The sequence below is a fragment of the Scophthalmus maximus genome, chromosome 21 (genome assembly GCF_022379125.1).
Source record: "Scophthalmus maximus strain ysfricsl-2021 chromosome 21, ASM2237912v1, whole genome shotgun sequence".
Classification (NCBI taxonomy): Eukaryota; Metazoa; Chordata; class Actinopteri; order Pleuronectiformes; family Scophthalmidae; genus Scophthalmus; species Scophthalmus maximus.
The window spans coordinates 7,146,216-7,171,119 of record NC_061535.1 but is presented as its reverse complement, the minus strand read 5'-3'; the positions used below and the strand labels follow the sequence as shown (position 1 = coordinate 7,171,119).

The 24,904-nt window shown below is 44.3% G+C and overlaps 3 protein-coding genes across 5 annotated transcripts; 1 reads left to right on the top strand and 2 right to left on the bottom strand.

Annotated features, from left to right (window-relative positions):
* Positions 1–68: 68 nt before the first annotated feature.
* slc22a17 (solute carrier family 22 member 17) lies at positions 69–12,301 on the bottom strand. Of its 2 annotated transcripts, none has more exons than XM_035619531.2 (10): positions 11,795–12,301; positions 10,440–10,996; positions 6,514–6,617; positions 5,141–5,295; positions 4,503–4,668; positions 3,863–3,987; positions 3,184–3,289; positions 2,840–3,063; positions 2,105–2,216; positions 69–1,846 (listed from the first exon to the last, which is right to left on the bottom strand). In XM_035619531.2, the coding sequence occupies exons 2-10, from the start codon at positions 10,914–10,916 to the stop codon at positions 1,570–1,572; spliced, it is 1,746 nt and encodes a 581-aa protein (XP_035475424.1). In that variant the 5' UTR covers positions 10,917–10,996; positions 11,795–12,301; the 3' UTR covers positions 69–1,569. The 2 variants fall into 2 exon arrangements, with proteins under 2 accessions (XP_035475424.1, XP_035475425.1); XM_035619532.2 differs by lacking the exon at positions 11,795–12,301 and adding an exon at positions 11,266–11,553.
* A 3,404-nt stretch (positions 12,302–15,705) lies between these two features.
* On the bottom strand, positions 15,706–18,689 carry cebp1 (CCAAT/enhancer binding protein (C/EBP) 1). The gene is made up of 3 exons (XM_035618914.2): positions 18,534–18,689; positions 16,961–17,257; positions 15,706–16,876 (listed from the first exon to the last, which is right to left on the bottom strand). Exons 1-3 carry the CDS (start codon positions 18,534–18,536, stop codon positions 16,571–16,573), a joined length of 606 nt encoding a protein of 201 aa, XP_035474807.1. The 5' UTR covers positions 18,537–18,689; the 3' UTR covers positions 15,706–16,570.
* Positions 18,690–18,824: 135 nt separating this feature from the next.
* ngdn (neuroguidin, EIF4E binding protein) lies at positions 18,825–22,775 on the top strand. 2 transcript variants are annotated; one of them, XM_035618905.2, is made up of 11 exons: positions 18,825–18,982; positions 19,240–19,299; positions 19,569–19,640; positions 19,919–20,056; positions 20,143–20,227; positions 20,888–20,940; positions 21,138–21,255; positions 21,425–21,599; positions 21,701–21,854; positions 22,396–22,459; positions 22,628–22,775. In XM_035618905.2, the coding sequence occupies exons 1-11, from the start codon at positions 18,962–18,964 to the stop codon at positions 22,645–22,647; spliced, it is 960 nt and encodes a 319-aa protein (XP_035474798.1). In that variant the 5' UTR covers positions 18,825–18,961; the 3' UTR covers positions 22,648–22,775. The 2 variants fall into 2 exon arrangements, with proteins under 2 accessions (XP_035474798.1, XP_035474799.1); XM_035618906.2 differs by having other exon boundaries at positions 18,945–18,999.
* Positions 22,776–24,904: the final 2,129 nt, after the last annotated feature.

The following is a 24,904-nucleotide window of genomic DNA, read 5'->3' as shown; positions in this document are numbered from 1 at the left end:
CTCTTGCTTCAATTTTCAAGCATTTAATGATTCATACGGTAACAACTCTTTAAAAATATCCACGTCTGGTTTATGTAACAAGTTTAATTGTACATGAAATCAGACTATAGAGTAACAGCATCACAGATCGTCAGTGTCGTCAGATATAATATTACTCGAGCCAAGTTACTGATTAGTGTACAAGTGTTTGGACTTGTTGAGTGCAACATACAGAGGAAATAAAAAAAATTCCAAAGGCTGACGGAGGAGGTCGTCGGCAAAGGTTCGGTGTCCTTCAATGGCTCCTCAAATCAACCCCCCCCCCTTGCTGTCGCACGGGGGGGGGGCTTATTTGGAGCTCTTGGGGCCCCCTTCAGCTCCCACTCAGACTTCACGGAGCCTCATCAACGGGCCCTTTTGTCCAGCATCAATAAAAATTCAGTTCAAATAACACATGTCCCATGTACAAAGTCCTGACAAAAATATGTCACTTTTAAACTTCAAATGTAGTGTGTTTGGTGCCAGTCTATTCTCTTACAGCGTAGACAACTGGCCGTCTAGAGGAGTACTGAACTAAAAGAGACAAAAAAAACAACAAGCCCTTCAAGTTCCTCCAAACATGCAGATAGGAATGTTGTGACAGTTACTGGACAACAGACACCAGAGAACTGAAGGTTTACTCCATGCCACATCATCTCAAGCCAATTGAACAATATTTAGCTTAATACCAAAAAAAACTGGATAATTTCTTCATTATGCTTATTAACAACATAAGTTATAAATATAGCTGGCTCCAGGCCAGATTCGAAAACTGGTTTCACAATGTTTGAACATGAATGTTTTTGCTGCTGATCCCAATATTGATAATAGCTGATTTATGTTCAAAAAACCGTCCTTTAAATTTAAAGACTTTGGTCAAATTAACCAGCATCGGCTCTAAAAAATTATGATTCAAACTCCTCTATGCTGCTTCCAGCCTGCATAGTATTCTGTGCATACAGTTTCCAAAACTCACATGAACCCAGAAGTTAAAGAAACTAAGTCTAGAGTATTTACAAGGCATGTATCACCGACAGCCCCTCAACATACATCAGAGAACAGTCCGTCTCTGTTTGGAGTGTCATCAAAGGAGAGTATACAAAAACAACCTTCATATAATTTTTGTACACTTCACATTTTGTGTCATCGTACACAACAGACATGACAAAAAAACATTCTATGCAGGTTTAGACAAACGCTAAGACCAATTATCGTCAGTAGTAAAGCAGGTTCGCCACGGACACGCTGTGTTTGGGGGATCATACGCTGTCTGGCATGAAGAGATGGTACAGAAAATGCTGTGTTTTTATGTGTGTTCACACATTCACACACATCTGAATGAAAGGGAACCAGAAAGATGAAGGAACATGGCAGCCCAACCGTCAGCTTGTTTGGAACTACAGGTCGATACGTCAGGAAGCGTCGACCTCGCTCACTCTCCCTCCATCTTCTGACCTTTTTCTCCTCTGCAGAAACATGACGGATGTAAATGTTCTGACTGTGTGCTGCTGACTGATCTCAGCACTGTCCACCCGCCTGTCTCTGGGTCCTTTAGGTCTCCGGGTTAGGCGTCGCGAGCAGCGGCACGTTGTCCCTCCTCCTTCTGCCCAGTGGGGGGCGTCTGTACTGCTCCCCGTCGGCCAGCGTCTGTGGCAGCGGCTTCCTCTTGCTCTCTGGCAGCAGCAGGATGGACAGCACAGCCAGCAGGGCCAGAGACGAGTAAACCACGTGGTGCAGGAAGTAGCCGTAGTGGTTCCTCAGGTCCATGAGCGGGGAGCTGAGGCGGCCCACGCAGCCCAGGGCGAGTACAATGCCCACACCGCTGCCCCTGCAAAGACAAAAAAAACATTTATTCCTGTTCATCTCTTTTTCCAGATTCAATAACAGAAATCTTTAAGATGCTGTGTTGATGTTAACACCAAACATTTGAGATGAGAAAATTGGGTTGTTAGCTTAGCTTAGCATAATGGATGGAAAAAGTGGAAACTGCTAGCATGTCTCTGTCCAAGGAAAACAACTACAGCACCTTGAAAGCTCACTTGATGTCAGAAAAATTCTCATTGTGTGTGTGTGTGTGTTGTCCAACCTGATGATGGTGGGCATGATCTCTGCAGTGAAGAGGATGCAGAGGGAGGCGGTGGCCTGAGAGGAGAACAGACCCAGCACTGAGAAAACCGTGATGGCCGTCTCACTGAGGTCTGTAGGGAAGGAGGAGAGGAGGACATGCTTCAGGAATGATGCATTACCTTGATCAAAACATTTGTACTTTTCAGTTTCAGATGATATATCACATTATCACGATGCCTGTTGTTTTGAACTGAATCAACCTATGTAACTCCTTCACTAACACTAGAGCAGTAAGTAAAACTTCCTCACTGCCGGAGCCTCTGCCCACCTCAGCCCCTTATGCATGATTAAAGCAACAGCCTGACAGCTTTGACTTTGCTGCCACTGCAGTGTCCTATAAAAGCTCAATGTCGTGTTCATAATGAGCCACATGGGGGAGTCAGAGTGTTTGTACACCTGGCTGTGGAAAAACAAAAAGGCACCTAGATTGTATTTTTCCATGAGCAGAATGGGCAGGTGCGATAGTAATCTATTTCATAATGCCAGAGGCACAAGGTCATCATGACATGTAACGATCTAATCAGACCCCATACCCCTCTTTCCAGTTTCCCCCTGCATTTAATGAAGGTAAAAGCAGGGGGGATGATTTGTGGAGGGTGGGGGGGTTTCCACCTTGTTGGTAAAGACTATTAATAGCTCTCCACATTTAACTCTAGACGTCCTTGGAGAAAATGACATGCTGCTGCCGACTTACACTCCATGAGTCCGAGGAGGATCAGAGAGGCCAGCCCCGTCATCGTCATGGAGAGGAGCAGGATGCCGCGGCGACCGTACCTGTCCACGGTTGCCCAGAGCGAGATCCAGGCGCTGCCGCCTGCACACACAGACAACAGGTACATCCAGTAGAAGCTGGGGGCGTTGCCTCTGACGTCACCTCGGAACGAGCTGTAGCAGTGACTAATGCCATGAGAGATGAACCTGAGGGAGGGAGAGGCAACACAAGGACAGAGTAAGCAGCCATGTTTTTCCAAACTGAATCGACATAGAAAGGAGGCAGCAAAAGTGTAAATGAAAGACAAAGTGTATGGGGCGACTTACGAGGTGAAGCCGAGCACACACATGTTCTTCCAGATGTTCCTGCTGTGGATGAGCTCGGGGAAGGACAGGTGGGGGCGGGAGGAGGGGGAGGGATCTGAATCCAGCTCTGCAGAAAAACAACAACAGGGTTTTTCTTTTTGTTGAAGTGAAACTACACAGAGAATAATGATGTTTCCTCTTTGAATCAATATCTCTATCAATTTGAGGTACGCACAAGCTCGATGGATTCAGACAGCACATATACAGGTCACTTTATCTGAACGCTTCTATTCATGACTTATTTCACACTGTAACTACAGTAATTAAGTAGCTGTGAGTAGAAAAAGGAACATTTTTTAATTGTTTATTGGTGAATAGGTCCACAGCTCCTGTGCCTAAGAAGTAAAATGTCAAATATATATAATCAAATGTCAAATTCATGGAGATTTTATTTATTTATGTTTTCATCGTTCATCCTCTGATGAAGGTAATGAAAGGGTGCTGAGATCTGAGCCATCTGATCTGGCTTTAAATGATTCCTTTGTGTAAATGTACTATACTGTGTTATCATTCATAATCAGCTCATTCAGCGCTTACGGATGTTTCACAGCAAAAGATGAAAATATCTAATATCTGATTAACTGTGTCGAATAGTAGCAGAACGTGGAGTAAACCCGTCGCTGTGCACACAAACACACACCTGTAAAGCTCTCGTCGTCCCTCACGTCTCTGTTGGAGTTTCTTCTGTCGCTGAACGAGGTCATGTCGGCAGAGCGCTCTGACAGAAGGAGCCAGCGTGGGGACTCTGGAAATACTCCAGGAATGCTGCAGGAGAGCAAAGAAAAAAATAACTCTTTGACCTATGCTGACCTTTTCCCAGCACCAACACTACTTACACATGTTCCCTTTTTTATGCTGTGACCCAGATTTGCTGCTTCCACGTGGAAAATAACTGCTGTGGGTCACCATTCCATTCTTATTAAAACCTTAAATTCATTGTCAGTAATCTTTCTATAATCTCTATTAATTTGATTTTGAAACTTGAATGAAGGCTTATCTTGAAACACAGAGGCCTTGCGGGGGCTGGGGACCTTAAACAGAGTGGCCCTAATGTGTTCTGACAGGAGCTACAGGACTCAGGTTGATGAGGGGACCTGAATCAATACAATCCAACAAAGCTTTCAACACTTCAGCTGGCATCAAGGCTCTCTATCGAGCCTATCCGGTTCCTTCATTCTCCCGGCCTTATTCTGTACTTTCACGGAAAAATTTACTCGCATACAGAAGAAAATGCTTCAGATTTATGGCTGCGATATCTTTAAAAGACTCCAAACACGTACCCGTAGCTGAGAAACAGTGTTAGCGGTGCAGCCCCAGCTCCCAGCAGGCCCCTCCACGACTGGCAGCCCAGGGCCACAGCCAGTAGCAGCAACTCTCCTGCCACAGTCATCAGCCCGGCCAGCATGGTCACCACCATCCTCAGGGAGGGCTCACACAGCTCCAGGCCTGACAGACAAACATTCATATCAGACTAGAGAATACTTTGCATATCTCGCAAAAACAATTTCTTCCATTGGGCACATGTACAGAATATGCATTGATCATGATGATGATTATGCTACAGAATTGGGTGGAAATGTGTTTTTTGTGCCGCAAACTTCCATTCTAATCACCGTCCTAAATGACTGACTGTTTTATACTCTAAATATAGATATTTGCATAACATTAAACAAATTCCTGCAGCTTGAGAATCAAGTCCATTGAAACGGCTCTTGAATTTGTATTATTCACTTTGGTTGTTGAAGCTTATTAGTGTGACCAAGTCTCAATAAATTGTCATATCCAGATGTGTTTAATTTAGTCCCTTTGAGTCTAACGTGAGATGTGTTCCTGCACCAGGAAGGAAAACAACCTGGTTCATGCTACGCCCTTTATCTTTCTGTATCTGTCTGCTACTCTGTGTAATGTGTTAACTCACGGGTGATGTAAAGTGTGAGGTAGACTCCCGCACTAGCAGCCGCCAGACAGAACCGCATTACGATGAAGATGGAGGGGTACGGGGAGACGCACACCAGCACCCCAAACACCACCGACAGGGTCAGGGAGGTCAACAGAGTCTTGGACCTTCCCAGCCTGCAGAGACACACACATGTACACTGAGAGAGGACACCTGACCGATACGTACACCTGACAGATATGATTTGAATGCTGTTGATCTTTCACCCAAACTAACACCAAAAAACACCACATTGGCTAAAGAAAATTCTAGAATAATTCAAAGGACCTGTAGAAGGAAAGAGATTTTATCTGTGATTATTTAGAAAAGAGATAATGCAAAAATCACAAATTAACAGGAATAAAACTCGTCACTACATGTGATAATTAGCCAATTTCCAGCTTCTTGCATGTGCAGCAGTTTCGTTTCCAAGCTGCAGATTAGAACTGTTCCTTTTTCTTCATTGTATGCCCCCAGAGGGGGCAGCATTAATTCAGCAGTCTTAACAAACAGACGCTATGCTTAGTTGGTCAGCAAATTAATGACGGCTGTTAACTGATTAAACTGGCATCATCTCCCTCACAATGCCCCAGAACTACAGCTTCCCCAGTGTGGCTTTCAATTTGAGAGACACACACACACACACACACACACACACACACACACACACACACACACACACACACACACTAGATGCATTATGTCAATTATTGAGGTACTCGGGCTGTCTAATGGCAACTGCCGAGCATGGCGTCCTAAAATCCAGCAAAATTACGCTTACAAATGTATTCTTTACCATTGACTTCTATATCGTTCATTGCTTGTGTGTAGTAAATTGCTTGTGTGTAGTAAATTGCTCCTTTAATATATTCTTCTACAGTATTTGTAAGATGATTTCTTACTGTGGTAGAAACCCAAATGAGGCGCCCTGTAGGCTGCTTCATACTAAATGTCTTCCTGTCGAATGGTGACCACATAGTGAATCTATAGCAGTTTCATTTGACATGTTATTTAACCTCTAACCCTGTCCCCCCTCCTTAAGGATGCAAGTTAAACAGGATCAACTGATTGGCCAAACTCTTAAATACTGCTGAGTCACCATGGCAGTGGCAGTTGAAAAGCTAATTATCTGGGGGAAAGTTTCCAGCGGCACACTGGTGCAGTAGCGCAAACTGTCTCTACTCTCCTCAGCCAACATCCAGAGATAACAGGTTGTATTCTTCCGTAGGTGAATATGATCTTCCTCCCCTTTACCTTTCTGTGCAAACTTGTGACTCAATTGCTCATTTCTATCTATTCCCTCGGGCCTGCATAGCATATATGTGCGTGTGTGAGAGAGAGCGAGCATGTTTTACCTGTCGGCAGCATGGCCCAGACCCAGACAGCCAGTCAGGACGCCCAGGATGAAACACACCTCTTCCACTGGGACCAGCCAGTACTGACCACAGACCAGATCCCACTGGATAGCACAGACACCAGAGAGGGGGGGGGGGGGGGGGGGGGGGGGGGCAGTTATCAGTAAAACATCAGGTAGAATCAGGAACAGCAGTTGAATTGAGAATTTTTTTTTTCTTCAGCTCATCGATTAACCTAAATTTAATGTCACAAATTAGTGAAAATGGCCTATCACAATTTGTCTGTGATTTATGAATTGTCAAGCGTGCAGCAGCTCAGAGTCAGTGCTGTGCTGCCGCCCTACCTCTCGTTGTTCACTGGCTTTCGTCAATAATCTATATCATCTTGAAAATTACCTAACAAGTTACTTGCATTTGACTAATGATGCTTTTTTGTGATGTCTACGTTTATTCATCCTTTTGTTCTTTTTCATTTTGTGGATGTTAACGCTGGTTAATTTTCAGCGAACCCATAAAGGAAACTGGCTGAGAAATGACTTTAGATGTGCCAGACAACAAACACAAAGAAATGTTGTTGCCTTCCTTTCTGCATGTTTTAAAGCCTATCGCTGAGCTTTCACATTTATTGTTAGCTTGTCTTCCTCACAACCTAATGAGGAACGGGGTGTATTGCTGTTATTATTAGCAGTACTAACAGCAGCAGGAGCAGTAATGGTGGTAACAGTAGCATTAGGGACAGTCTGGTTTCATGTATTATAAAGCGGAGCAGCCACATGGAAAGTCAGCACATCTGGTAAATAGAAAAAAACACATATCCGCTCTCAGATGTGAGTTTTAATCACATTAAGTCGACCCACTGATTTGCACTCACAGCTGAGCTCTGCCAATGTCGCTGGCCGCAGGCTGCTGAAAGCAAAAATGATTTTAAGGATCTGGAGAGAAAGGGAGGGAGAGCAGAGGTCGGAGCCTGTACGCAGAAACATAAAAGCCTGCCACATAATATCAGGCGTCCCTGTCGCTGAGGCAGAGCCACAGCAGTGCTCTGTGACCCGGTACAGGGCGGCACAACAGCCCACAGTGCTCATGTGGGTGGAATGCTGTGGACAACAGGAGGGAAAATGCACATGAACCAGTTTGGAAACTCCTCAGACTGGTTCTGTGAGTGTGGCCTGAGCACCAATCAGGTCTGTGCCTTCGATGAGGACTGAAACCTGCTGCAGCCACTCGCCTTTCTCATTTCCGACTCCAGGTCGTTTGAATAGGAGCGCTGTCTCGCTGCCACTAGGAATGGACGACATGAATAAAATCCATCCTGATATTCAGATTCTATTTATAGCAGTGTCAGTATGTATGGCATTAAAATTACATTTACTAGAAAAAAAAGTCATTGAGAAACTATGATGAGCTTTGTGTTTGGCTGATCCAAACTGAAATATCAGACAAACCACTGTTCAGTAAAACAGTCCTGCTTATTGATTTGAAATGTTGCCCCCAGGGGCCTGATAAACACAGACACACCAGAGATACAACTACTACTGTAACACAGTTGTTACTGTACAATCATACCACAACTTTTTTTTGGTTCGCTCATAGATCCTCAGCACAGAGATGTTACACTTGAGTATTTATTGATGAGCAGAGGGGAAGCTGATCAGAGTCCTTCCTGTTTCCTGCTCATCAGAGTGCCAACTCAACAACGCAAAGCAAAGCAACACTGGAGTAACAGATCATCATGACAAAAAAAAAAAAAGACCTTCTATGCTCAACTTCTTCTGCAAAGATGCATTTTTCCAAACACGCTGCTGCTAAACGCTTCCCATGGCAGCGTTTCTGTATCTTCAGCTGCAGTGGTGAATTACCAGCAAAGTGCCCTAATACGACAGACTGGAGGACTGGGTGTGGTTCCTACGTCAGTCGGCACAGAAATGAAAACAGACACAAAAGCCACAGAGCCACCGGCCTGAGAAGAAAACTGTGACCAGCCGCCCCGACACTTACCCAGTGGTCATTTTCCTTTGATTTTCTCTACATGGTCGAGCCCAGCACACATGAAGGTCTAAGAAGTGACACAATAGTGCCCCAACATTGCCTTCCTCTGCTGGGATTATCACGTTTATCACATCCCATCACCAAAAAAGTCAAAAAAATCTTAAATGTAATTTAAGATCTTCTCTGTCAACATAATTATATTTCCCGAATCTCACATCATCCTCTGATAACACTGAGTGTTCAAGTCAAAGTAAAGTAATCATACTCACAAATGTTCCCTCTTCGACCGCAGCTAATGTTCAACCTGCCTCCTAATACAGAGTGATCCGCGCAAAAGTGAGTTGCAGTTAAAAGCTTAGCGATGCAAATTTGTGGCCAAGGAGGCATCGTTCCCTAATCCCTGGTTTATAAACAATTTACTCTGGTGCTCTTGAGCAAGGCAGCGTTCCTGTGTCTGTGCACTTTTCATACCATTTAGTACAAACTGCTTTTCAAATCGATCGTGTACATCAGAGTCCATTAATCTTAATGGACGGACTGGTCGTCCTCAGGGACCTGTTTATGGACACTGACCTCTGAACCTTCAGACATTCAGATTAAAATCTCTCTCCCAGATCGACACAGTGACGTAGGTGAAACTCTGAGTGAGTCACTGAGCTTCATTCAACCTGCTTCGCAGCCTTCTTCTCACAGTTCAGCTCTGCACTCCTGTAACACCGTCACACCCAGGATCCGTAGAACATCTGTGCAGCGAAACCAGGGCTTTTATCGTCATCCTTGATAAAACAAGGTGCCTACATTACCCACAATTCAACCGGACCTCTGACAGTTGGGTGGTAGATTGGGGTAGGGCTGCAACTAACGTTTTTTTTCATTGTCAGATATTTGCTCCATAAAATCTCATAAAATGGTGAAAAATGTTGATCATGACCCCAAGATGATGTTTTGTTTTGTCCACACCAAGGATATTTAGTTAACTGTCATAGCGGAGCAAAGAAACCCACATTTAAGAAATTTGTTTTCAATCAATTGTTTATCAAAAATAGTTGGCGATTCATTTCGGAATACTAATCGATTCATTGTTGCACAATTGATATGCAGTCGCACTCCCCGACAGCGGATTAATGAAATCATCCTTCTCCTTTAAGAACCTCTGACATTTCAGACATGCCTCAGATATGACTGATATCTCTCCTATCTCTCCACGACGACAGTGACGCAGATTAAGGTGGTCAGGTGTCAGTGTGCTTTAGCTGCCATCACAGCTCTGGCCGCGCCTGTCGCTGCTGCGGAGGCAGAAAATTTTTTCCATTAGAGATGGGTAGTAAATACAAGCTACCTTGTGTGTGAGTGTGTGAGTCAACGATGTAGCTAACCTACTCAGATCCTTGATCGTTTTACTATATAATCACGGCCTGGAAACTAGACCAATCAGTCCGCTCATGTTTATTCCCTCTCAAAGACTTCACATCTCGCCATTTACAAACGCTAATTGGTCTGGCGATGCCAGGCGAGTATAATCATGTGTAATTCTATGTAATCCTGTAGTTTAGCAGTGGTGTGTATGGGACAACAGCATCACACTGTAGCAGATCAACTCGTGGAGTCCGTCTCACACTCATTGGGTAGTGGGATTAGGGATCTCACGCATTTCTGATAATAGTTACCTTGACAGGAGGAGTTTTCATAACAATCCCTGTCACCACACAACCACAACAAAACTTGACTTCAAAGTAAAGGAAGCTTAAAGTGCGGATGGATGACCAATCAGCTAGATCCAAGGCTCCAGCTGCTAAGCAGCCAAAATTTTTGTGCAGGCGTTTTAAAGTTTAGCAGGACACTGCAAAAAGGGAGACTGCATGGTCAGCAAGACAATTAAAAGAGGAACAAAGTTTAGTCCACACAAACAAAAAGCTGAGACAGAGAATAAGCTTCACCTCAGTCACAATGTTGTTCCTCAGCCCCTCTGTGACGTTGTAGTCCCAGCCGGCCTCGCAGTCCACCACCGCCGACTGGCTACCGTTGACGTACTGCTTACACTGCGATGGGCCCCTGCTGTCTCCGGGCCTCTCCCCCTTCTCCCAGGGCAGGGAGGCGTTCAGCACCTCAAGTGACGGCAGGGGCCCCGGCAGATGGCAGTGGTGGGGCGGGGAGAGGGTGATGAGGGGGTCGGACGAGAGCAGGAAGGCCAGGAAGAGGTTGGGGAGGATGGAGAGAGCGATTAGCACCCTCTGCTTCTTCCTGCCCAGTGCCAGCACCATCACCTCCCCCGTAGGGGGCAGCGAGGGCGGGGCGGGCAGGGAAGAGGAGGACGGGGCCGGGGAGGAGGGCACAGGGGAGGTAGGGACGGACGGAGGGGGGGCAGGGCATGGAGAAGGGGAGACAAGTGGGGGAGAGTCCGGGGATGTCATCATCGGGAGGGTTACAGGTGGAGGTGGGGGGTTCTGGTGGTGGTTTTTTTCCCAGCGTAGAAGGGCAGAGATGTGGGTGAGGTCTGTGGAAGAAAAGGATCATTTAAACGGCGCGTTACAGGACTGATGTGACTCATGTGTCCAGGAGACATTAACACATCACAGAGGAAACAGTACAATCCACTCCATGGTTCTGGTTCTGTTGGTGATGGTTCACTGTAACACTGTCATGAAAGACCACCAATGTCGGCTGTGAGCGGTGGGACAGACTTCCCACTTCGACTTGGTCTTAAAACAAAGGTTTTGAACTGAACTAGACAGCTTGTCTCTTAACATCTGTCCCCAAACTCACCGTGAGTGAAGAACCTCAGCGACCGATGAGAATCGGACTGAACGTGTCCGTAGCCTCACATGTAAACACAGAGACAGTGAAGTGACAGAACCCCGCGATGAGACGGTTACACGCTGCCTGCTGCCGGAGCCCAGACAGTCCGGTCCCTGTCCCCCACCCTGTCCCCAGCAGCCGAGTCCCGTCGTCGGCCTGGTACAAGCCAGCAGTCCGACCCTGTCCTCCGTCGGGCACATGGACCATTTCCAGTCAAGTGTTTCTGTGTCCGTTGCACAGGAAGTCTGACAGAAAGGAATCCCACCGGGTTACATAAGAGCCTTTGCACGGAGCGGGTGGGAGCGCGACCCACCGGGGGCTGGGGGCTGGGGGGGGGGGGCTCGGCCTGTGTGGAGGTACAGAGAACACCGACCAGCGGAGCGGACACTGTGAGCGGAATAACACGGTGATGTGAACCAGGGGAACTAAACGCCGCTGGGCTCACACCTACCTGCCCCCCCCGGGCGCACAGACGGACATGAACGTCGTCACTTACCCCTCTCAAAGGTCGTGACTGTGGAGCGGGATGCTGCCGGCCCTCGTCTCTTGCACACATCCGAACATTGCGGGTGCAGGGGGGGGGGGGGGGGGGGGGGACGACTACTTTCTCCGCAGTCACCGTTTCTCCTCCGCGCCCCCTCGACGTCAGGCGGCTCCGTCCGTTACACCAGCACACCCGTCTGTCCCGGAGACGTGTCGTCGTGTCTGTCGTGGAGAAACACCGGCGCCGCCGCCTGACACAACAAAGGACGCCGGACGGGCTGTCAGTCCCGGGCACAGCCGAGACCCCCGCCGCGTGGATGCTACGCCGCCGTCCTCCCGTCAGGCTGCCGACATTACACACGGTCCGCGGACAGACAGCGGACAAACGCGCACGACTTCACCCCGGGGAAACGCGCCGCTGCTCGACAGAGAGTGACTGGAGAACTGCACCGAGAGAGACGCTCGCTCAAAGGTGCGAGAGGCTCCGGCACACTTCGGCAATGACCGGCAAACTCCGTCAAAGCGCCGAGCGACGTCCCCACGTGTCACCGCTTTCGAAGATCGTTTGTGTGAGAGGGTGACTCACTCGGCAGTGAATTTCGGGAAGGGAAGGTCTCAGTCTGCGCAGGCTCAGATAAATAAATTGAAATAAAATAGGTTAGAAGAACACTTAATATCAAATACTCAGGACCCCCAAACAAAAGACATACAGACATTTCTGAAGAAACCAAATCAGGGGCATCAAGTAAAAAAGAAAAAAATATATATTTAGTAATTATTTCCATTTTCTTTAACCACTTGAATAATGTCAGAACTTACTTGTCAGTCTTCCATATGGCAATCTACACACATACACAGCATGCAGTTATAATCAAAACAGATAGTAGAAATAATAAATAACAGAAGTGGTCTTATGGGTATATGGCTTCTTTTAAATCACCTTTAAAAACCCATTTCTATAAACTTGCTTTTATGTGATGTTGTCATTTTATATCTCTTTTCATACAGATATGTGCCTTGAAAACCGTATTATTGTTGGAATGCTGATTTGAATTGTCTGTGATTTGTATGTTTTTGTGAAAGCACTTTGTGAAGCTGCTTCTGAAAGGTGCTATATAAATAAAATTATTATAATAATTATTGTAAATCAGTGGAAAAAAAATAAGATCGGCTGCCAGGTGGATAAAAATCTCTGGACTGATTCAAGAATGGTGAATCTGTTTCTTTATACTGCAGTTAAATAGAGCCAGTGACTTTCAGGTACACGAAACACTTTTCTAAAATAAGAAACCTTGAAAGTTTATTTTCTTTTAAACCTTGTGTAAAAAGGAGCAGTGCAATTTTAAGAGTCATACAGTTGTTAGTCTTTTAAAACGTAACATGCCCTTTTATTACAGCAACCAAATGCACTTAGCCAATAAAGAATAATAACAGGCGTTTTGGTAGAGGTTGATGTTGGAAGTGGTTCGCAGAAGGAGCGGGAGAGTGAGCACTCTGTTCCCTGTGTGCTCTCTGCAGCAGTGGGCCTACATGTAGTCCTCAGCCGCATGATGGAGACAAATCATGGATCAGGACAGAGACAGGTCTGATACACTGTTCCTCCTCTTCTCATTAAAAGGAAATAGTTCAAATGTCGTTTGCGTGGATGAGAAAATGCATACAAAATGTGAATCGTCCCTCTCTTCATGTAGAAAATACTCAAAGGTCAAATGATAATAATTAGAACTGACCCCAGAGAACATGATACACATTAAAACAAACCGACGGGCATTTATGCATCATAGTTTACAGTCAAGTCAATGTTTCTGGTCTTGTTGGAGAAACGCTGTTGGGTTTTTTTGCTGGTGTCCTTGAAAGTCACGTGTGTAAACTGCTGTATTGAGAATACATATTCATATTTAGACGACTTCATCTATTGTTCACTTGAAAATATATCCATGTTTTTATGGACAAACACCCCCTCAATTGTGTGGTAATGACTGCTGGGCTACACTTGATGGCACCAACACAGTTTGCTCCCATGTAAGACGTTGGTGACAGACAACAAGGCAGCTACACCGAGTCCATCACACACACACACACACACACACACACAAACACACACACACACACACACACACACACACTGACACTGCCATTCACGTAATAGAATCATGTATTTCATGTTATTGTCCTCTGTCATGACGATGTGTTTTGTGTGAGTGACTGGCACTTCCCCTCTAAACACCAAAATATGACACATCATGAGCTTCAGATGAAAATCATCTCAACTGTCAGAGTTTGATAATTGAAATCAATGTACCTGAAAAAAAAAGAAGAAAGGAAATGTGTTTAAGTGTAGAAGTGCTGAAATATAGGTTAAAAGTTTACATTTCTGGTGTTTGGAACTAGATCATGTGCTGTTTACATATATATATATATATATATATATATATATATATATGATACATATGATCAGCTAATCTGGAGACAAAAATTGCCACTTGCTGCCCAGTTACTTCCACAGAAAATAACTAGAAGAGTAGAGCCGCTCCACTGGGGCTGTGGTGGGGTTCATATGGTCTTCTGCTGCTGCTGCTGCTGCTGCTGCTGCTGCTGCTGCTGCTGTTGAGAAACCTGGAAGGGATTAGGTGAAACACAGTCTTTCTTCACTCTGTGGAGATGTTGCAGTCCTGGGACCACAGATTGCCCCACACGACACTGCAGGACATTTCAACAGACACACGGGTCACACAACACAAGTCACTGTGCGCCTCTAAGTGCACTCAGGATCGTGTCACACTTTCACTCTCCGGTGTAATTGCATTGAGTTTGTCACCCAAAGGGAGAGGTTCATGGGATCATGTCAGTATTTGTAGGTCATCACCCTAATAACAATCAAAAAAGGGTTCAGCATTGTGTTAAATGTGTTTGCACTCGATGATACAGATTGTTGCATTTTTTGTCAATCCTCGGCTTACTTTTGTAGTTTGTGATATTACAGATGCCCATTTATCTGTGCAGGCTGTGATCTATAATCTGATGAAACACTGTTGGATTAATTAAACAGTGTGTGCTTATTAAAGTAATGTTGTAAGTTACTATCAGTTCAGTGTTTAAGAAAAAAAAGTAAAAAAGTACATTTGTATAAAAGATAATATGAAATAATCCTTTATTGGTCCCACAATATGGGGAAATGTGCCATGTTACAGCAGCAAAGGAGAAATTAAACATAGAAGAAACACCAGTAAAAAAAAATTTACTAAATAAGTAAACATGCAATATAAACATAAGGAAATATAAAAATAAAATGGAAGTGAACATCTGTATCCGTGTCCCTTCATTAAGTCGTTGTTGCCCAACAGGCAATAAAACAAATCTGAGATTAGGTTAAAAAAAAAAAAAATTAAAATATTCATTTGAGAGTGGAAAACAAAGCTGCAGCTGAATTGTGAGTCCTACTCTTGGTCATTCTTACACAGAGTTCAAATGTTTTGTAACTTTTGTTATTAAAAACCCCCACCACCCCCTATCTCTCTGTCCCTTCCCTGCCACCCCAGCCACAGGAAGGCCCTGGCAGCCCCGAAACACTGATACCATCTCTGCGCTCCTCGTCTCCGTCCTCCGCTGTGTCGAAATCTGGCCTATCCCACAAAGGGAAACCGCTGGTGCACAACGGTCCAGGGCATGACGTCCGTTTCTGTGGTATAGACAACTTTTGGTAAATGATGTGACAGGTGCATGTCCCCCCTCCCCCTCCCCTCCCTCCCCCGATGAAAGGAGACAGAAGCTGGATCAGTAAAAGGGCATAAAACATAATCACACGTTCTTTAAATCAAAGCCTCGCGTTCTATAAGTTGCATCACGTGAGGTGCATTGGAAGTTGAATCAGGATCAGCCGTCACAAACTATTGTCCAGCGCACATAATAGATCAAAGTTTCATGTAGGCACGAGCAATTATTTATTTATTTAAGAACATACATGATACAGTATTGCTTTCACAGTGCATTACGATACTTTTTTTTTATAAACACACATGTATAAAAAAAGGGGAAATCCTTAAAGATTTAAAACAGTTTCAAAAATCTTTTCAAATAATCCCACACACACCTAGAGCATTATGCGGAGAAAGACACTTGGATTTCTTTCGAATCCCCTACAAACCACAGGTTGTTGTGAAACTCTGTTGGGCAACAATCATTTCGGACAACGACAAAAGTATCAGGTAGACGATGAGGCAACATTTGTTAAACTTAAATCAAAGAACGAGTCAGTCTACGGCAACAGAGTCTCTACCAGTTTCCCAGGGGTCCTGTGGTTGTTTTTTTTTGAGACAGAAAAAGCTAACTTTATTGATTTGATTTCATAAACATAAAATGCTGTTCTTTCGTCACAAACATCGACTCTTCTGATCACTGTTCGGCATTTGTATCTAGGCAGAGATGTAACTGTCAAGCTTGAGACTTCTCCATGTTTAAGTTTTAAGCATCTGGACCTCGAACGAGGTGAAGGGCTGAGAGGATGGTGTCTTCATCGTGTCCTCGGTCGAAACTACTGTCCTGCCCGTGTGTTAGGGTTTCACTCGTCACAGTTTTACAATCTTAAACTATGATTAAACCACTCTATTTATTATTATAACAGAAAGTGCTCCATTTAGCATTTCTACTCCTCTACAGGACTCTTTTTAATGATTACATGTTTTCTTCTGCTTCATAAAACACTAACACCCTTTGGACTGTGAGAGACCCTGACGATGGATGTGATGCCGGGACCTAGCTGTTGATGGGTATGGTGGTTTTTGACCTGTGCTCAGATCCTGGACTCCCCCGCCGCTCCCTCCTCAGACCCTGGCATGTGTCGCTGTGACAGGATGTGTTTGAGAGTGTCCAGCTCCTGCGTCAGCTGCCCTATCCTCATCTGCAGCTTCTGGTTCTCCTCCTGCAGCTGCATGGCCCTCTGCTGGGTCAGCTGGATCCTCCTGCGGGCCTTGTCCCGGCTTTTCCTCACGGCGACGTTGTTCCTCTCGCGTCTCAGCCGGTACTCTGCGCTGTCCTTGCTGAGGCTTCTCTTGGTCAGCGGGGCCCTCAGAGTCGGCAGGAGGAAGTGGGAGAAGTCCTGGAGGTCACAAAAACATGTTATGGATGAGTACATTTTTAAGACAGACATTTTGATCAGTCGAACACAGATCAGAAGGGTCACCTGCTCATTGTTGCCGTGACTCTGGTGGTGATGGTTGGTGCTGGCAGCACTCGGCGCGTTGCCAATACAGGATGAGGAGTACGACAGGTACGACATTCCCATCATCTGCTCGGCCACTCTGTCCTCGCCGCCCTCCCTCATCATCAACTGAGACTGGCCGTATGGCATCATCTCCATCTGAGCCAGCTGACCGGTCGACTCGGCCTGGCCGGAGGTGACGGGGTGCATGGTGTGGGCCTGACCTGGGAACGGGCTCGCCCACTCCTGGATGACAGAGGACACCCTGGAATCAGACATCTGGACGGGTTCAGAGGCAGGAAGAGACAGTTAGAAGATTCTTTTTACTCATTAAACACATGATGAATTGCTTATTTTCTTTTATACTTTACAATATAATGTTTTGCATTTATAATTAGATAGTTAATTAGTTTATTTCGGTTTACTTTAAAATGAACAAAGCATGACAATTTCTGTGAATGTGCAATTGAAAAAGAAACTAAATACACGTTAACATCAGTCCATTTCACAAGATACAACTCACAAAATCAAAAGGAATAGGCTGAAGCCTATAATGGAATTGAAAGAAAGATCCATGGGGTTTGACCATGGATCAGGTTGAGGTTGAGAAGCAGGTGCAGTTTTCTGATATTTTATTTTATTATTTATCAATATAATGATGTATTAATTCCCTTATTACAGATGAGTTTTTATTTCATGTTATTTTTCTCTCATGTACACATAAAAACACGATGTAAGAGATCACAGTTGTTGTTGTCAGATTCGTTTTTTAAAACTATCCAACAACAACCAGCTACAACATAGAAATACTGCTCACATCTGGCAATCAATATTAAATACATCATAATTCAACTCATTCTGTTTAATTTCAAGTAATTTTATTATCCATAATTTAAAATATTTTGTTGATTATAACTCTACTTTAACTAAAGTAAGAACGCAGGAGTTTCATTCATAATGGAGTGTCAGGGTTTCCATCTGAGTCTCTGCCTCTGTATTTCTTTTTAAAGTAATAATGCACAGTAATTGGTCTGAGGGCAGGTCATAAATACTCTCATCTTCCAGATAAATGGTTTCACAGTAAATAAACAGTACATTACATCTGAAATACTTGTACTTATTAATATTTTTTCATGAACATTTTTTGATAATCACTTAATAAAAGAGATACATTTGTTATAGAAAATACGATCACTGCTTCACAAATGTGAATATCTGCTGGATTTCTCGGTCATCTGTGACAGAAAACTTTTTGACATTCAAATGTAAAAAAACGTTCTCAACACTTCTCGACAAAACAGTTCAGTTGATTGATAAACTAATCAGGAAATGAATGACCATAAAATAATAATTGTTAGATGTAGCCCTACATCACTAAACAGAAAAGTACAAATATAAAAAATGAATATGAATACTTTGAGCTTTTTCTACAGTACCAATACTCACTATCATTGTCTCTTTATTCATCAGCTCTTCTTATAAATCCAGCACAGGTTATATTTAAAGTTTAGTTTGACTTAGTGACAGGTTGTAATTTGACTCTGATGTGACTCACCATGACTCTTCTTCAGGCTCCTGTGACTGGAGATGGTCTGAGAGTAGGAGGCAGGTACTCCTCCTCTGATGGTGGTGATGATGATGATGATGGTGATCACTCCATCACTTCCTCTGTCGCTCTTCCTCTCTCTCGCGCACATACTTAACGTTAGGTGGAAAAAACGCTTGGACAGGGAAGAAAAAGTCAATTTGTTAATTATTATGTTATTATTTATAAGACTATTCATGATTTTACGGTTGTTGGCTATTAATATAGTCGTTGATTAATTACTGGGAAGTTTTAAACTCATGCATATTAATTTATGGACACGATATCTTAGTTTAAATCTTGTCCCTTCACTGGTTACCACCATGACGATACGAGCGCTAACGTAATAGCGCTACACGAGACCCTCTGCGGCTTCCGTAGATCAGTGTAAATTCAAAATGGCTGCCCCTGTTGACAACGTGAGTACAGTCAGATGGTAATTTTTAAATACTTTCATTCATGTATGTCTTTTATACTAGATATTAAACTTCTCTCCGGTGGATATATATGAATTCTGGAACCGACCACCATTTGTTGGTTACAGTCGTTTTGTTGTTTTAAAAAGACGAAGCTATCAGTTAGCCACCAGCTAGCTAGCTTTTTTGCCCTGCTCCACAGAAAGTTGTATGTATTCTAGTGTCTTTGTGTTTCTGACCGTCCTTTGACCCTCTGACAGGGTTTGATTGAAAGCGATCTGCCCAAAGCTGTCGAGCTGCTCAACAACCTCACAGAACAGGTACGACAACAAACGTTCATTACTGGGGAAGTAAAAGTCCGAAGAAACAGTGGAAGCAACACACACTCATAATAAATCACAGTCGGCAAGAGGATACCACTGCGTTGGTACACGTCCTGGAAAACGATCGTCATCTCTTTCTGGAATGGCTGTTGCCCCTCACCCTTGTTGCCCCTCACCCTTGAGCTGCAGATATGAGTCTAAGTCGCTGACAGAGGAGCTGTAGATGTGAGTCTTCCTCCCTGAAAGTGTCTTTCTCCTCTCTTCAGGTGGCTTCAGTCACCAGTCACGTCCGGGAGCTGCTGACTCGAGTCAAAGATGGGGCATTCAACACATCGAAGGTGAGCAAAATGTATTTATCATATATCATTTATTAATTTAAAAGTGTGTCGGAGAATTTTTCTTCACCAAAGTATCGTCTGAAGGCAGGTTGTGCATTATTACGTAATCTTCTGGCTCATATTTAACTGACCCTGTCTCTCCAGTGTCTTTTTGACAGGACCAGTACAGTTTAAGTAGATGACAGGACCTGTGGTTAATATTTTAAAACCTATGGACATGGTACCATGTGTTTGTGTGTGACGTGCCCTCTCTGACTCCGGCCTCTCTCTCTCTGCAGGGTTTGTCTTTCCTGGACCTTCGCTATCACCTGCTGCTCTTCTACCTACAGGACCTCACTCACCTGATCAGCATCAAGAGCGAAGGAGGCAAAATAAAAGACAGTGAAGCCTTGGACAGAGTGGTCACAATCAGAACAGTGAGACGTTGTTGTAATAAGAATAATAATAGCACTCTTTTCTTATATGACGCAGGGTTTCATCACTTTCCCCTCTTCTGTTTAAGGTCTTGGAGAAGATGCGACCCCTTGACCACAAACTCAAGTACCAGATAGACAAACTGGTGCGCACGGCTGTTACTGGCAGTTTAGGTAAGATGCGATGACCGCCGCCTCAAGATATCTGATTTCTAATCTTGTCTATGTGAAAGATATGATTTTTGTGATAGTGTTTGCAATTTTAAAAAAATTTGAATATCACTCCCTGTGGAGTTTTAACACTGCTCAATCACTAGAAAACACTAGTTTCTTGTTCTGTCTTTGGACTTTAGACGGCCGTACATGTTTACACTGGGTGTGGGTGCGCTTTTTCATATTACATAAATACCATTATTATTAATAATTATATAACAACCATACGAAGTCGGTTAGTTACACTGAAAGTCCTGTGAAACTATAGCGACCAAGCGCAAAAAAATATACGGAAGATATGCTGATATGATTCAAACAAAAAGAGTATAAAGTGGACGGACAAACTGTGAAGAAACAAAGATTGTATTTGTTTGAAGTAAATTATTAACTTGTAAGACCCTACATCAGATTCTCAAACTTGGAAATAAACAGTATGACAAATGTTAATGGCCAGTTACAATGAGGACTGACGTGTTTCATGGTTGTTGCTCAGTTAACCTCCTGTTTGCTCCGTCTGCTGAGCAACAACGTCGAGTCCAACAAGTCTTGTTAAACACTTGAAACCACTGAACGCTGTGGTGCAGGACTTCTTAACAGCAGCCGATCTTTTGTTGATTTCAGCTGAAAATGACCCGCTGCAGCTGCGTCCTAATCCTGAAAACCTCATCAGCAAAGTAAGTCCTCAGCACAGGCTACACCCTGACCCATCTGTGTCCTCTGAATATCACATTGGTTTTTTCCTGTATGCGATTATTGTTCGTTTTATCATCACATTATCACTGACTTTTATATCTACTGTAAACAGTGAACAGACATTTATTCGTCACAGTCTTATTTATAATTTTATCTGTCTGCTCAATCAATCAACCAGCTGAATGACAGTGAGGGTTCTGAAGACGAAGCTGAGGGGACGGCAGCCTCAGAGACAGGAGCAGCCCACTCTAGTGGCAGGAAATATGTACCTCCAAAGATCGCCCCAGTGCATTATGGTAATGTTTGTCTTTTAAAACAGCTTTTTGCTCTTTGCTTCCTTTTATTAAAAGATTAAAGAGTTAAAGAGTTGCTGTGAAAATTTAGTCAGATTGGTGGGAATATTTATTCATGCTGTGAAATGTATTTTACAAGAGCTGGCTTTTTGTTTTCTTTTGCTTCCTGCAGATGGTGACGTGACCGAGGCCGACAGGAAGAAGGCTCAGGTGGAGCGTCAGAAGCGAGCGGCCCTGAGAAGCTCCGTGATCCAGGAGCTGAGACAACAGTACAGCGACGCGCCCGAGGAGATCAGGGACAGGAGAGACTTCCAGAGCGACCGGGAGAGCCGCGACGAGACACACCGGTTAATGAATTCCTTATAAGGACGTCTAGCTATTTTTCCAGAAAACACTTTTCTGAATGTTGTTGTTGAACAAGTTTCTTCTTCTCTTTCTTCTTTGGCAGGAAAAACTATGAGGAGTCAATGATGGTGCGTCTCAACATGCCAAAGAATCAGAAGAACACCAGGAAGAGAGGCATGATGGCCATGACCGGCCAGCTGAGCGGCATCACGCACTTCGGCGACATCACAGCGCTGACAGGTGGCGAGGACCGACAGGTGAGCTCTGACAGAAACATGAAACACTGCTGATGAGGGGAAACTCCACTCTCATCATCGCGCAGCAGACCAGCTGGCCTGAATTTAATTGGCACATGGATCTAGACTGAACAGAACAGGACATTTTAATTATTTACATTTTATTCTTATTTTTATTCTGGTGCTGTGTCGGCAGCAGTGAGACACTGTACCTAAGCAGAATGAACGTAAACTCAAAACTCTCTGGACAGAGAGGGAACTGTGTTGGTCCCAATATAAGCCAATATTTACTGAGTCTTAAATGAATGACGAGAGAAAGTTCCCTGACGTCTTTACTGCAGAAATGACCCAGACAGGAAAATCTGTCAAACAGACAGAAGCTACAGCCGTCTCAGACGGGGAGCTCAGAAAAAAAATTATGTGAGAGGAATCCACTCGGGACAGTAAAACAAGTGAAACAAAGATGGTGGTAAAAAGACAAACAATGAATGGAACAGTTGTTGGTTTTGTTTTGATTTTTGACGACTCTCTTATTTTGGCTGCTTCGTCTTTCTTGATGCAGGACGGTGAGAGCAATCGTCCCAAGAAAAAGAAGAAAGTCATGAAGAAGAAAACCAAGAGAAGAGGTGAGGTTATTAAACATACCAGACTGGACAAATTCTTTTACAGGGGCTAAAAGTGCTTTTAGGAATTAAAGCAGTAGACTTTTTAGTCTTTCATATTTCAGAAGCACATTCATTTTTTTTGCATCTGAATCCTGTTCCATCAGAATAATCACCAACTTCTATTTGCAGCGTTCAAGAAGCACAGATAGACCGTGAGACGTGGAGTCCAGTGATGTGGGACCAACCGATGACGTCCTCCGTTGTTTTAGTTGAGCGTTTGCAGGACTGTAGCACCGCCAAGTCAGTTGTACTAAAAATAAATTCCCTGACACTTTCACACAGCCGTGTTTGATTTTGTGAAATAAACATTTACTGCAAGTTCAGTTTTGTTTTCCTCCACCGGAGGGCAGTCACGTTGTTGTCCTTATCAACATGAAGATCCACTAGAAAACACTGGCGGTTTGAGTTAAGTTCAAGAATTTGAGAAATTCTTTCTGACTGGAAGGTGAACTGCTGCGAGAAGAGAGACATGGAAATATGCAGCAGAGGGCATCTGACATTAAAGGATAACTCAGTCCAGTTTGATCTACGGTGTCTTGAGAAGCTGCCAGATGTTGATGCGAGTCCTAATCGCTTCCTGCTGCTGCAGCCTGGCACGGCAGCCAACGTACCACAAGGCAAACATGGTTCACATGTGGCAGTAGAAACATGCACTGGTGAAAATAAAAGTGATGGCTGAGTTTCACAGTAGCCGTATGCATCTCAGGGTCCTGTGGTGGTTTGCACGGCGTAGTGGGCCACCTGGAACAGAGCAGCCATCGGCTGAACTGATGCCTCCCCCCTCGTAGAAACATCTCATTTAAGAAGAAATGTTAAGTGAGCAGACTGTTTTTTCTATCGAAATGTTAAATATCAAAGGTTTGACTGTGTTCCAGGATGATTCTGGAGAGCCAGGCTCCGAAGATGAAGTTCATTCGACGCTGCACAGACGTGTATTTATCAATGATTCAAATACTTTTCTGAGTAATTAGCCACCCACATAACCATTCATCATTTAATAGTTCCACAACCTCTACAGTATATGGATGCTGGTGTCACATGACTCAGTCATAGGGCCACCCCAGCTCTCCTGAGGGAAACTCACATTTTCAGCCACAATGGTAAAAATTACATTTCTTGTTTTCCTCCAGAGGGGCAGCGCAGACAAAGAGGGCAAACAGGATGTTGCTCAGGCAACTTAACCTCGGCCTCGTGCACGACATACAGTGCATACAGAAAGTGTTCACAGCGCTTCACTTTTTTCCACATTTTGTGAAGTTACAGCCTTATTCCAAAATGGATTCAATTCATTTTTGTCCCCAAAATTCAAACATGAAAAAAGTTTTTTTGAAATGTTTGCAAATTTATTAAAAATAAAGAACAAAAATATAATGTGTACTAAAGTATTCACAGCCTTTGCTCAATTGTTTTTTGTGGCACCTTTGGCAGAAATTACAGCCTCAAGTCTTCTGGAATATGAAGCCACAAGCTTGGAACACCTATCTTTGGCCAGTTTCGCCCATTCCTCTTTACAGAACCTCTTGAGCTCCGTCAGGTTGGATTGGGAGCGTCGGTGCACAGCACTCTAGGACATTCACAGAGCTGTCCTGAAGGCAACCCTTCGATATCTTGGCTGTGTGCTTAGGGTCGTTGTCCTGTTGAAAGATGAACCGTCGCCCCAGCCTGAGGTCATCCTGACTAGTCTCGCAGCTCCTGCCGCTGAAAAACACCCCCATAGCATCATGCTGCCACCACCATGCTTCACTGTAGGGATGGTATTGGCCAGGTGATGAGCGGCGCCTGGTTTCTTTCAAACATAACGCTTGGCATTCACGCCAAAGACTTCGATCTTCGTCTCATCAGACCAGAGAATTTTGTTTCTCATGTTCTGAGAGTCTTTCAGGTGCCTTTTGGCAAACGCCAGACGGGCTGCCACGTGCCTTTGACTGGCCACTCTACCATACAGGCCCGATTGGTGGAGTGCTGCAGCGATGGTCGTCCTTCTGGAAGGTTCTCCTCTCTCCACAGAGGAACCCTGGAGCTCTGTCAGAGTGACCATCGGGTTATTGGTCACCTCCCTAACTAAACCCCGATCACTCAGTTTAGACGGATGGCCAGCGCTAGGAAGAGTCCTGGTGGTTCCAAACGTCTTCCATTTACGGATGATGGAGGCCACTGTGCTCATTGGGACCTTTACAGCAGCAGACATTTTTCTGTACCCATCCCCAGATCTGTGCCTCAAGACAGTCCTTTCTCGGAGGTCTACAGACAATTCCTTTGACCTCATGCTTGTTTTGTGGTCTGACATGCACTGTTAACTGTGGGACCTTATATAGACGATGTTTGCCTGTCCAATCAACTGAATTCACCACCGGTGGACTCCAGTCAAGCTGTAGAAACATCTCAAGGATGATCAGTGGAAACAGA

Excerpts from the sequence above, each read along its gene's own strand:
- slc22a17 (XM_035619531.2), bottom strand. The coding sequence starts at position 10,916 with ATGATGACATCCCCGGACTCTCCCCCACTTGTCTCCCCTTCTCCATGC. Across the intron at positions 2,217-2,839 it reads CCTCCTCGGACTCATGGAGT|ACCTCAGTGAGACGGCCATC; the intron begins GTAAGTCGGCAG and ends CCTTCCCTACAG. Across the intron at positions 1,847-2,104 it reads ATCATGCCCACCATCATCAG|GGGCAGCGGTGTGGGCATTG; the intron begins GTTGGACAACAC and ends TTGTCTTTGCAG.
- cebp1 (XM_035618914.2), bottom strand. Across the intron at positions 16,877-16,960 it reads GTCACGGCAACAATGAGCAG|GACTTCTCCCACTTCCTCCT; the intron begins GTGACCCTTCTG and ends TGTGACCTCCAG.
- ngdn (XM_035618905.2), top strand. The coding sequence starts at position 18,962 with ATGGCTGCCCCTGTTGACAAC. Across the intron at positions 19,641-19,918 it reads GGGCATTCAACACATCGAAG|GGTTTGTCTTTCCTGGACCT; the intron begins GTGAGCAAAATG and ends CTCTCTCTGCAG. Across the intron at positions 21,600-21,700 it reads AGCCGCGACGAGACACACCG|GAAAAACTATGAGGAGTCAA; the intron begins GTTAATGAATTC and ends CTTCTTTGGCAG.